Below are 13213 nucleotides of genomic sequence, written 5' to 3'. Positions count from 1 at the left end.
ATGGCTGCAGCAGCACACATCACATGTCCGGAAGGAGAAGGACAAACATCATCTTTTCCAAAATCCCCTGGCAAACTCCTTCTCTAGGCTCAGTGGCCCTAACCAGGCATCCCACCACTCCAGAATTGTGCCCTTGGAGCCAGCGGTGTCTCTAACCTCCCAAACTCAAGGACCACAGGGGGAGTAAAAAACAGGCTTGCTTCCAAGAGCAACGGATTAAATGTTAGAGAGGAGTCATCACAACTAGAATGTTGTGGAGCAATGAATCGAACCCAGCCCTGTCTGTTCATTCAAACAGTATTTATCGCGCCCTTGCTGTGGGTCAGGCACAATTTAGATGCTGGAGACACAAATCTGAAAGCTTCCTGCCCTCCCATCCTCCCGCTGCTGGCTCTGCTGCCTCTCAGGCTTAAAGCCTTGTGTTTTCACCAGAACTTAGTGCTGGATTAATGTCCTCCTAACCAGCTTTTCGAGGACTGAAGTGGCTCTGTGACTCCAGGCTGTCATTTAATTTCTGTCTCTCGGCCTCCTCGTCTATAAAATCAGGAATAATGATACCTCCCCCGAAACTATGAGAATGAAATGACAGGAGCTTACATGGGAAACATAAGGAAACTTAAAAGCAGTGCGACATCCAACCCAGTGGACATGCAGGTCAACTCTCATTTTCATTCTAGGGATTCGGAGTTTTGTACATTAAACTCCAATTTCACTGGCTCGGGCTTTGTGAAGTGTGAATACGGCTCCAAAGATGCGAGTTCAATTCACCTTTCTACTTAGCCTGCAACTTATTTGTTTATAATCCACACTTTTCATTGGGGGCGGAGGGGTCGCCTATATGGAAGAGCCCACCCAGTTTCTAAACTTGTCCTGAACACTGAGAGCAAGCTTCCCCTTAGGAAAGCAGGCAAAGGTGCGCCCTAGCGTAGCCAAGGTGGGGGGTACGCACACACTCTGAAAACGCAGCGGCATCAATAAACTTCTCATGCCCGGCGGCTTTCGCGCAGCCGCGAGACAGCCCCGCCCCGAGAGTCGGGGACGGGACTTGCGGAGCTTCGTCCAATCAGAGGCCCCACCTAAAGTCGGGCCGGAGTCTGTGACCCAGATTGACCAATGAAGACTCGAGCGCGGATTTGCCGTGGTCTTCTGGGAAAGTGTCTCTCCCGGAAGCCCCTCCTCGCCTCTGCCACACCTGGGCGGGGCTAGCCTGCGGTCCGCCGTCCCACTGGCTGGCACAGCTGCCCGTCACGGGGCGGGGGCGGAGGCCGGGGACTCGCGTCTGCGCGGAGCTGGCGGGCCGCGCGCGGGAACCCGCGGAGGCGCCGACCGGACCAGGCGGGTCCTGGAAGGAAGGGGTTCGTTGGAGGCCGCTCTTCCTGCGCCGCCTCGGGCGAGCAGCGGAGGAGCGCGGAGCCTCGGCGGACCCGGCCCAAAAGTCCGTTGTGCCGCGGCCCGCGTGACCGGAGCCGCCCACGCCGGCCTTCGCCTACCCGGCTCGTTTCGCCCACGCCTACCCGGCTGACTGAGGCCCACGCTGTCCGGCGCTGACTAGGGCTGCCACCCCGCTGTCACTCCCGCGAAGGTAGGTGCCCCACGCAGGTCGGTGCCCCCCACTCAGGTAGGTGCCGCCCACCCAGCGCAGGTAGGTGCCGTCCGGGCAGGTAGGTAATCCCGTGCAGGTGAGTACCTCCTGCTCAAGTAGGTGATCACCGCGCAGATGGATGACCCCCGCGTAGGTAGGTGACCCCCGCAGGTCGGTGCCCCCGACTCAGTTAAGTGATCCCCTCCCAGCGCAGGTAGGTGATCTCTGCGCAGGTAGGTGACCCCGTGCAGGTAAGTGCCCCCTGCTCAAGTAGGTGACCCCCGCGTAGGTCGGTACCCCTCAGCTCAGGTAGGTGGCCCCCGCGTGGTGGGGATGCCGGCTGGTCCCGCAGCGGGTCTTGGGCCGGTCGCAGCCCCGCAGGAACGACCTCCCTCCCTGCAGACGCCCGGGCGGGCAGCTGGGTGAGCTGCGTTTGCAAGGCGGAGGCCCGAGGTGCTGGGGAATCGAGTGGACGCCGGTTGATGGGGAGTCCAGCGAGGGAGACAGGCCCGCAGGGGGAAATGACAAACTGGCTGTCCCGGAACCTTGAGCCCCAGACTGGACCCCAGAAGGGCAGGAGCCAGTGAGAGGACCGCGTCGTCCCGGCAACAAGTTCTTGTAGTGACAGATCAGGGGTGTGACCTCCGTCCACACGTGAGTTTTCTTTTCTCATTAGCGAAGTTGTTACAGTAACACCCTCATTTGGTCTCGGTGACCATTAAAGGACGTGGTGTACGAATGTAAAGCGCTAGGAAATAGGAGCTTGGAGTGAGTGTTTGCGAGGCTGGACTTGAGGTCCCCGAGGGGGTGGCAGGACCCCGCATCAGCGCTCGGTACCCAGCGCTGCTTTCTAGGTGGGAGCTCCTGCCCAGCCTGGCTAGTTCTCTCCTGGAGGCTCAGGCCTACACCTTCCTCCGCCCTGAAAAGAGTGCCTGACTCCTTCCCAACCCTGCCTGGGATTTTTTATCTCTTTCATAAGATTTTTTTTTTTTTAAGGTTGTTGAAATTTAAAAAAATATTCAGTATTTAAGTTTGTAAATCTAAACCTATCCACTGTTTTAGTAATGTTGTCCTCTGTTGGATTTTTGTTAAGTGAAATATTTTAATCGTGCAAAAAAGAATACAGCTATAATAGTTGTACCATACCCTGAAAAAAGATAATTTTTCTTTGTGCTTTTGGACCTTTTTTTAAGGAAATGTGACATTTCGGCTACAGCTGAAATTCTTCCTTGCTGCCACAATCCTGCACCCCATAGAAATTCTTCCATCTGGCCTGTCTTTCCGCGGCTCACGGGGCTCCCCTGTGCTCCCAGGAGCTTGGCACCAGCTTAGCTTCTTAGAGCCCGTCATGAGGACTGTGGCCACCATGTTGGTCCCGTCCTGTCCTCATGGCATTTGTTCTCTTACTCTCTTAGGAAACCTGCCTTCTCCCTCCCAGACCCTGTAGGTGAGCGGAGGATAGACTGATTGGCCTTTGTTGGGCCACTGTTCCCTTCCCCAGGGTGCAGCATCTTTACCTGCTTCTACTAATTTTTTTTTTTGGCCGTACCACGCAGCATGTGGGATTTTAGTTCCCCGACCGGGGATTGAACCCGTGCCCCCTGCAGTGGAAGCTTGGAGCCCTAACCACTGGACCGCCAGGAAGGTCCCTTTACCCCCTTCTCTAGGGCAGTCACAGCTGTTCCATGCTTCCAGGAAAAAGCGGCCTCCCACTATCAGATGTACTACAGCTTATAAAACGAAACCGTTAAAATTCATAGTAATAGCTACCATTGCGGACCATGTGGGTCTCAGGCTTTTTAACTAAGCACGTGGTGTACACGGCTTCTTTTCATCCAACATTGCAGTTATGCACAGCTGGGGATGGTCCCGTTTAAAGTGAGCGAACTGAGGCCTAGTCAGACCAGGCGTCAGCAACAGTGTGCGCCTAGAATCATCTCTCCACCATGTGTAGTCGTTCTGCCACCAACAGAGGAGGAGGAGTATTCATTTGTCCGGCAGGATGGACAATGGCATTCACACAGGGTCTCTTCCACCTTGCCGCCCCACAGCCCAGCTCCCCCAGGTACAGGAAGCACCTGGGTGGAGGCCTTCCTCAGCGGGGCCAGAGATGGCGTCCGTGGACTTCAAGACCTATGTGGACCAGGCCTGCCGCGCCGCTGAGGAGTTCGTGAACGTGTACTACACCACCATGGACAAGAGGCGGCGGCTGCTGTCCCGCCTGTACATGGGCACGGCCACCTTGGTGTGGAACGGCAACGCCGTTTCGGGACAAGAGTCCTTGAGTGAGTTTTTTGAGATGCTGCCTTCTAGTGAGTTCCAAATCAACGTGGTAGACTGCCAGCCTGTTCACGATGAAGCCACCCCGAGCCAGACCACGGTCCTCGTGGTGATCTGTGGGACGGTGAAGTTTGAGGGCAACAAACAGCGGGACTTCAACCAGAACTTCATCCTGACAGCCCAGGCCTCGCCCAGCAACACAGTGTGGAAGATTGCCAGCGACTGCTTCCGCTTCCAGGACTGGGCCTGCTAGTGGCATGGGGAGACACCCCCAGACTGAACTCTGTGCTCCCTCGAGTCCCAGGGGCCCTTTTCGCGGCGTACACTTGTCATAGCTGCCTTTTCAAAGTAGTAAAATTCTCTATTTTTCTACTTGCCCAGTAGAGACCCTGTCTCTGGAAATTCTGATGAATAAAATGATAATATGAATGTTGCTTCTTTTCCCTCACCTGATGTGTTTGGTAGGTTTTGGAGAGGGGGAGCAAGAGAAGGAGGGTTAAAGGCAACAAGCTCAGCAGAAGGCACTGCAGGGGCTGAGGTCCAGGGCCGAGCACCTGCCCCAGGCACAGGTGTGCACACAGGTGTACGGGAGCCGGGCTCACAGCCTGTGCACACAGGAATCCGTTGGGACACTTCGAAAACTCACCAGGCTGCACATCCCGGACCAACTACTTCTGAATATCTGAGGGTGGGGCTGGCATTGGCATTTTACAAAAACAACCTAGCTGTCCATTAAGACACTTTACAGCACATCAGAATCCCCTAACGAGGTGCTGGGCCCTCCCTTAGCACCTGTGCTGGGAGTTACATGGATGAGAACAGGTGAGATACCTGGAGTTGCTTGTAAATGAAGCAGCTACATTGACCTACTCCCTTACAAAGAGAAGGAGGAGAACTGCTTTTAAGAGGAAGAAGTACTGAGGTGGGGCTGGGGGGGCATCAGAATTGGATGCTGGTTTTATTGACCCTGAGGACCAACTCTAACTGCATTTCTCCAAGTAAAGAGAAGAAAACTAGACGTTTCCATCATCCTTTGATTAATAGATGAGATCTTGTGGACACGTGGCTTCCCCAGGTAAATCTGTGACAAAAGGTCTGGCTAGGGGTGTGGGTCAGGATTAGGAAAGGGGGAATTTGATGTGTAGGCTGCACAGGTAGCAGGGACCTCTAGCCTGGGGCTGTGGCGTCCACTGGGGATGGCTGGGCAAGGCGGGCATTGCTGCTGTGTCGGGAAGGATCTCACTCCCCTCTGATAGAGCAAAGGGGCCTGACCCTGGGGATTGGACGGAGAGCTGGTGGGACAGGAACAGGGCAGGAGGCAGGACAGAGGCTGCTGTACGGGGGGCAGCTTGTACTTAAGGGCAAGCCCTGGTCAGTTTCCCTGGCTGAGATGCAGGCCTGAGCCCGGAGCCCTGCCTGGGGATTGTCTCGGGCACTGGGTGATTGGGCCCCTGGGAGAGGCCAAGAGGAAGGCGGACATGGTCCTCAGGGTTCATAGAGTTGCTAGGGGAGCAAAAGCCCCCCAGAGCAGGAGGTCCGTTCTCCAAGGCCAGATCTCGGCAGTGTTGGGGGCCTCAGAAAACCCACTCAAGTGCCCCAGGAGAGAAGAGATCCCAGGTTCAGAGACAGCCAACTCCTCTTACAGAATGCTCCCCTCCAAAGGCTCATGACTGAGAAACTCAGGGGTGATGGAGGTGGGCACAGGGGGCCAGAGGGGCTCCAGCCCGGCTGAGGGGGCGCAGGCACAGAGCCTTCTAACACTTGAGGCCTCGGGGGGATTTAGGTGAATGCAGGACCGTCCTATCTACAAGTGAGCACCACGTGTCATCAGGGTGTCCCCACCGAAGGGCACGAACTGCCCTCTGACCCCATCCCACTGAGAGCTCGGTCGGACATCACTTGCTCTGTGGGTGGACCGAGCACCCTGGTTTGCCCAGGACTGGGGCTTCCCAGATGAGGCTGTCAATGCTATGATCAGGAAAGTCCCAGGAAAACTGGAACTAGTTGGTTACCCTACCCTCAGCCCAATTTCTGCCACAGACTAGTAAACTCTAAACAGTACGGTGGCCTCTAGAAATAGGCGAGGAGTGGAGTGGGGTGGCCCCATTAGTGCTGGGAGCAGGAGGGCGTCAGGCTGTCCCACTGGGCCTGGTGAGCGGACATGTCCCCCAGCCACTCGAAATGTGGCTCGTGTGACTGGGGCACTGGGTTTATACTTTATTCCAGTTAATTTCAACTTGGATAGCCATGGTGCTTGGTCCCTACTGTACCGGTGCAGAGATAAAGAGGAATGCTGGTCCGGAGACAGGTGGCTGAGAACCCGGAAATGAGTGTGGCCGGGGCCTAGGCACAGGCCCAGGCGACAGAGGGGACATGTGCCCCTTCTTAGCTGGAATGGGCCTCAGAACTGACCAGGTTGATATGAAGCACAGACCCTCGCTGCTGTCTCCTAAGGAGAGAATTTTGTCCTGCCCATCAGGAGGCGAGGCCAGAAAGACCTTGTTCCTCGACTTCCCAAGCACATCAGTGCTACTGAACTCAGCTCCAGATGCTCAATGCTTCAAAATCAATACTCGAGAGGGAAGTGTTGGGAGAAATGGAAAATGTTGTTTTGATCAGAAAGATGGCAATCTTGGGAGAAGGCAGACTTGTGTCCTTGAAATCCACCTCTAAAGATGCTGCTCTGCCATGAAAGGTTTTTTTTTTTAATTCTTTTTTAAAAATTAATTTATTTTTTATTTACTTATTTTGTTGGCTGCGTTGGGTCTTCGTTGCTGTGCGTGGGCTTTCTCTAGTTGCAGCGAGCGGGGGCTACTCTTCGTTGCGGTGCACGGGCTTCTCATCACGGTGGCTTCTCTTGTTGCGGAGCACGGGCTCTACGTGCACGGGCTTCAGTAGTTGTGGCACGTGGGCTCAGTAGTTGTATCACGCCAGCTCTAGAGTGCAGGCTCAGTAGTTGTGGCACATGGGCTTAGTTGCTCTGCAGCATGTGGGATCTTCCTGGACCAGGGATCAAACCCGTGTCCCCTGCATTGGCAGGCGGATTCTTAACCACTGCACCACCAGGGAATTCCCTGCCATGAAAGTTTTAAAGGGAAAAGGGGAAGTAATGTCAGTTAATCTTGGAGCTAGGGTATCAGGCTCGTAGCCATCTCCCACAGTGTGCAGGCTTGTCAACTCCTCATGATCTTTTTTATTTAAAAAAATTTTTTTGGCTGCACCATGCAGCTGGCAGGATCTTAGCTCCTCGACCAGGGATGTAACCCAGGCCCCGGCAGTGAAAGTGCTAAGTCCTAACCACTGGACCACCAGGGAATTCCCAATGTGATCTTTTCTTTAGATGTTGTCTTGTTCACAGTTTATTTGTGCCATTACTGAGGGGAAGTTAGGGAATAGATCTGTACACCTGTTAATTATTCTTCATTTTTATTTCTTTGATCTACGGAAAGAACCAACAGGTTAGGCAAGGTACTGTGTGATCAAAATTCGATAGGTGTGCTAGAGCAGGAGATGAGTAGAGCATGGGGGCGCCTAGTTTAAGGTTAGTGACAATATAGCTTTGCTAAAGTGACAAGACAAAAGGGTGCCCCTTCGGAGAGCTCTTTCCTGCCAAAAGCTGCTTACATCAGGATCTCACCTGTTTCCTCCTTGAAATGAGGCACAAGATGGGCTTGAAACTTCTCCCGGAAAACCACCCTGAAGTAAATATAGATGCAACTTGGATCCAGACATGAAGACACTCTCTGCCTGTCCTCTGCCGCCGTCCTGCTTGCAGCCTCGCAATTACTGTTGAGTTGTCGCCTCCCGGTTCGGAGAGGCAGGTGTGACAGGGGATGGGTCAGTCGGCTTATTTACCGTGACTTGTATGAAGTGTGAACATTGCCTTCTAACTAAGGCCAGGTGGGAGGGGAAAGGACAAGGCTTTAACCTGAATCTCCTGCTTTAACCTGAAGATGAGCTATTTCACGGTCTCTCTAAGGAATGGTGTGCACGTATGTGTGTGTGCACGCCTGCTGCAGCTCTTCTTGCTCTCCTCTCCTGCAGGCCCAGCCAAGGCAACTCGGCCCTCCCCTCCCACCAGGTGTCCCCTCCCTCAAACACTCCCCGAGCCAACCCCAAACACACAAGCCTGTTGTGGCTTTATTCAGAATTTCAGAACCAGGGCCTTCTATAGGGCAAAGAAAAAGATTGTTAAAAGCTAGCATTCAGGCCTGCACTTCAACACAGCGGGGGCTCGCAGCCCCTCAGAAGGGGGCTTGAAAAGAAGAGGCAAACCTGTCCGTGATACGAATATGAAACAATCTTTGAGTTTCTTTGGTAGTCAGAAAACGAAGTTCAAACACTTTGTGGAATATTGACAACAGTTGTCACAGGCAGCTTCGTGGAATATTGACAACAGTTGTCACAGGCAGGGAGAACAACATCCCAAGAACTGCTCAAGGTACTTCGCACCATTTTCAATCTCATTTTACAGATGAGGAAACTGCTTTGTGTTTAAAAAAAAAAAAAAAAAATTCCATATAGGCTTGCTCTGTTTGCACGGACCTTCTGGAAGGATTGGCAAAAACGTAAGGACAGCTGTCCTTAAGGATTGGGTTCTAGAGTTTTAACGTGGAGACAAGGCATTTGCTGCCGAATGTCCTTGGACTTCATTTTTTATACAGTGCGCCCATCTTATTTTTTAAATTAAAAGCTCACTTAAGAATCAGGACTCTGTTTCCGCAGCCAGAAGTAAGGGGTATTCAAGTTGCGGGCACCTCGAGGAGTGGCCTTTTCCCCCCCGAGAGCGGCCGACCTGTTCCTGACCTGACCAGTGAAGTCTCCAAGTAGATGCTGCTTTGAAACATCCTGAGTTCTCGCAAAAATGGATGTTTTAAACATTTAAAAATCCCCACCTAGGCCTGTGAGAAGTTAGTGTGAAGTCCGGATATTTGCCCAAATTGAAGGCAGGTGAAGACGTGCCCAAACTCAGACTCTTGATGGAGCCCCAGCTGCCCTAATACGCTTGGCCTGACCCACCGGAACCTGACCTCGCAGTGGACCGCACAGCCGAGACCGCGCAAGAAAACCTCGCCCGACCTGCCGCCGCGACGCCGCCCAGAGGGCTGGAGGGAAGCCCGAGCTGACCTACCCAAATCGCGCGACCACCAGCCCGAGGCCTGGACGCAGGAGCTGCCTCCGCGCGTCCGCCGGCCACCAAGGCACGCTTCCGGGCACACGCAAGGCGGCCGACATCATCATCAGGCGACGGCCCAGGACCAATCGGAAGATTGACTGTGACAATCTGAGATTATGACAGCCAGTGGGCGGTGAGTGCCTCGGAATCTCAGGCCCCAGCCCCGCCTCTCCTCAGCGTCGGGTGGGCGGCCGCACAGCTTCTCCGCCCCTCCCTGGGCAGTTTAGAATTTGATGTGGCGAGTTCCTTCCGGTCTGGTTCTATAGATTTGCTTTTAAATCAGATCATTTCCTGGGTAAAATAGCGTACCTTCTTTATTCATTATAACATAGTGAGCATTGCATCAAACAATTCAACATTTTTTCAGCTTTAAGTATAATTGACAAATTATCTTTAAAGTGTACATGATGATTTGATAAACATACATTGTGGAATGATTACCACAAGTTCCATTAAACATTTTTTAAAATGTGCATGGATATATTATAAATTATTCAGTTGTCTCCTTTTGGGCGAGTAGATGGTTTCCAAATTTTCACTAACGTAATTACCTGAAAGTTGTTCACTCCACTTCCTCAGGATGGCTACAGGGCGTTACTTGGAGATAAACATCTATTCCAACTGCCCCTGAGATTGCATTTCCCATGCAAACTTATGCGACATCACAGGTTATGTTTAACTTCCGGTCAATTTGTTGTATTCATTGGTTTATCATTGCTTTTTATAGTATTCTCTTGTCTCTGCCATGGTTGTCTTTGTTAGTTTTGCATTGGGCTGTTGGTGTTTTTTTCCTTGTTTTCCAAAGCTTCTTTGAATAGCCTGATGTACTTCCTACCTTGGAACCTGATCAGGTAGCATTTCTAAAGGGAACTGAAGATAAAACTTATAATAATCATATCCAGTTCCTTCACTTGGTCAATCACTAAAGCTATTATGACCCTAAATAAAGAAGTCCTTTCAGCACTGAACGCTAACTAACTTGGGCAGAACACAGAATCCTGGCTGCTCTTTTCCACATATGCTGCTTCTACGTCTACTTGGACTTCTAACACATTCTAAATACTTCATGTGCTCTTTTAAACACTTAGACAGGATCCTTGTTAGTGACAAAGTAAGACTGCAGTGGTGTTACGTTTTATATGAAATTGTCCTATAAAAAGCGGTGCATCACCTATTTTGACATTCTGTGTTGAAGCAAAGTTGATTTCAAAGCATTTGTGGCCAGATTAAGTTTATCCAAATGTGATGCTCATGATAAGAGGATATATGTATTTTTAAAACATATATGTTTTAGTGGAATTTGAACTCTTTCCAAAAATAAGGTGCTATTTGTTCGTATGTTTCCCATCTCCTATCATGAATTATCATATAGGCTTTTCTTAGAGGAGACATTTTATTTGGGCTCACATCCTGAAGACTGAGGACCATTTTTTGAAACTATTTAGGGTTTTAATAAATAGAATATCATGCTGAAGACACCGTGTATGTGTAAAAATCCCTTGCTTAAAATTGTTTCAGTCCATCTGTGAGGACGTGGAGAAGTTGGAACCCTTGTGCACTGCTGGTGGGAATGGAAAATGGTGCAGCTGCCATGGAAAACAGATATGGTAAACACAGAATTACCATATGATCCAGCAATTTTACTTCTAGATACATATCCAAAAGAAATGAAAGCAGGGACTCAGATACTTGTACACCAGTATTCATAGCGGCCACTGGCAGACCCATGCCCAGGCCCAGGCCCCGGAGAGCTCGGAGGTGAGAGATGGAAGTGATGCGGCCAGGCAGGCAGTAGGCCTAGATCCCTGGGCTTTTGTGAGAAGTTCTCCCATGTCCCCCCAGCATCTTAGAGCATAGTGCCCTCTCTCCCCAGGTCTGAGAGTATGGGGCTCTGCTTCAGTACTGCCCCACGGCAGCCACGGCCTCTTTTTTCTGTTTTTGTTGTTTTGTTTTTAACAACTGTACTTTGCACACATGAAAAAAAAAAAAAAACACATCTTCTCAGTGTTCACTTTTGGACTCATGCAAACCAGACATGGAATTTCTAGGATGCTATTTAATCACACCCTCTCTAGTTCCCTTTTGACGTTTACCTGATCTGACAGGAGACAGCTCTGTTTTGCTGTAGCTGCAGAGGCATGTGGTCTGCGCAGAGCTGAGCTGTGGAGGTTGTACCCTGGCTCTGTCTTGCTCTCTGTGTGATCTTGGGTAAGTTGGCTAACATCCCTGTGCCTCAGTCTCCTCATCTGTATAATGGGGGTAATAATACTAACCCCCCTCACAGAGTTTTGTGAGAAGTGACTAATACCAGTAACTGGGGGTGGGTAGTAGTGACCCACCTTCTGTAACCATCAAGCACATTCTGTTCTTATTATCCTGAGACTTGGGACCAGTTTGGGGGAAGTTGCAGGGAGGAGATCCATTTGCAGGAGGAAGTCGGGGCCCCAAGTGAGGGAGGGCAGGAGAGTCCTAGGCTGGAGAAAGACTAAACTCAGCGTGTGCACCTGGAGCTGAGCCCGGCCTCCAGGAACTGGGATGGCTTCTGGAAATCCTCCTGAGATGGGGAGCGACAGCAGGATCCACTTCTGGGTGCACCTGGAGGTAGGAAGAGCCCGTAGGTGTGTGAGGAGGGCAGGGCTGTTCTGGAACCAGCAGAGTTCTGCCGTGTTTTTTAGCTGCAGCAGAAAGTAGAGATTGTATGGGTTTGTACAAATCAGAAGCTAGAAAGTAGGGCGGGAAAGATGGTAGAACTGCTTTGTCCTGTTTGGGCTCCACTGTGAACAGCGGCCGACCCACTTCCCCAAGGTCTGGCTTGTGCGCTGACTACACCCAGGGAGGTCAGGTGGGCACAGTGCCAGGTGTCACCGTAGGTGGCAGGGAGGGCGGGTGGCATGTGACCTGCGTGGAGGAGGAGCCAGGCCCAGGCAAGCTGAGCACCATCCTCTGCCACACGGCCTCCAGGCTTCCTGGCCCCGGGCTCCTTCTACCAGTGACACTGGGTCCATCAGGGCAAGGCCTCCCACTCTGTGGAAGCGCTTATAGCCCTAAACACAGACGCTGAAGGATGGTAAGTACAGTTATTTTCAAATGCTCCCTTTCCTCCCCTCCTGACAGCATGGAAAAGAGGCTGCTGTCCGAGACCTCCTTCCCTGGACCCTCTCACCCCGGCCCTGCTCCCCGTGTCCACACTGCATTCCAGCCGCTTCAGGCAGATGCTTTGCAGGCTATGACAGAGATAGTAAGAGAGGGGTTGTTCTAGATCAGGGGTCCCTAACCCCCGGGCCGTGGACCACTACCGGTCCACGGCCTGTTAGGAACCTGGCCGCACAGCAGGTGAGTGGCGGGCAAAGCTTCATATGCAGCTCCCCATCGCTCACATTACTGCCTGAACCGTCACCCCCCCCACCACCAAAAAAAACTGTCTTCCACGAAACCGGTCCCTGGTGCCAAAAGGGTTGGGGACCGCTGTTCCAGATGATGACTGCGCAGAGGATCTGTCTCATTTCTGGATGTTGTCTACACTGCATAAACTGAACCGGAAGACACCGGATGAGAGATCGGCCCAGGGTTCGCTGGGCGTTTGGGAGAAATGAGGACAAACGGAGGCTCGGAGTAGCGGCGTGAAGCCTCTGGGACGCGAGGGCTGGTACCCTGGGGTCGCCGGCGAACGGCCGACGGCGTGCACACACCCGGGAGTGGCGGCCGGAGCCCGAGGCTCGGAGGCTCTCGGAGCACAGACGGCCTCTGGTTCAGCTCCTGACTGCCCGCCCGCCTGCCGCGTGCCCAGAACGAACTCAGCCGCCCACTCTGCAAGGCTCCGCTGGGGATCCAACAACCGCTTCTTGCGGCACGTGGAGGCGCCGCGCCCTCTCCCCAAGCCGCGCCCACTCCTGCAACCTCCTCCCGCCGCCCCGCCCCCTCCTGCCTCCTCCAGCGCCCCGCCCCTCCACCTCCCTGCCCTCTCTCTCCGCCCGGCTCCTCCAGGGGCTCCACCCAATCCGGCGGACCCGCCTACCTGCTGTACTGCCCATGGGCTGGAGCCGGGGAGGGACCCACGCGAGACGGCGTGCGTGCCCCGCAGGTCACGTGACTTTCGGGGTGGGCCGGCCCTGCCCCCGCCGCGTAGCGAGAAGCGCAGAGCCGCCGGCACAGTGTTCTGCGCAGGCGCAGACCGT

General features: G+C 52.9%; 1 protein-coding gene across 6 annotated transcripts; it reads left to right on the top strand.

Annotated features, from left to right (window-relative positions):
* Positions 1 to 1245: 1245 nt before the first annotated feature.
* On the top strand, positions 1246 to 4295 carry NXT1 (nuclear transport factor 2 like export factor 1). 6 transcript variants are annotated; one of them, XM_082361052.1, is made up of 3 exons: positions 1246 to 1582; positions 1985 to 2236; positions 3430 to 4295. In XM_082361052.1, exon 3 carries the CDS (start codon positions 3585 to 3587, stop codon positions 4113 to 4115), a length of 531 nt encoding a protein of 176 aa, XP_082217178.1. In that variant the 5' UTR covers positions 1246 to 1582; positions 1985 to 2236; positions 3430 to 3584; the 3' UTR covers positions 4116 to 4295. The 6 variants fall into 6 exon arrangements, with proteins under 6 accessions (XP_082217178.1, XP_082217177.1, XP_082217179.1 ...); XM_082361051.1 differs by having other exon boundaries at positions 2776 to 4295; XM_082361056.1 differs by having other exon boundaries at positions 1247 to 1582; positions 3634 to 4295.
* The last annotated feature ends 8918 nt before the right edge of the window (positions 4296 to 13213 follow it).

The sequence above is a fragment of the Balaenoptera borealis genome (assembly GCF_965194805.1).
Source record: "Balaenoptera borealis genome assembly, chromosome: 16".
NCBI classification, from domain to species: domain Eukaryota; kingdom Metazoa; phylum Chordata; class Mammalia; order Artiodactyla; family Balaenopteridae; genus Balaenoptera; species Balaenoptera borealis.
This window is presented reverse-complemented; position numbering and strand designations above follow the sequence as displayed.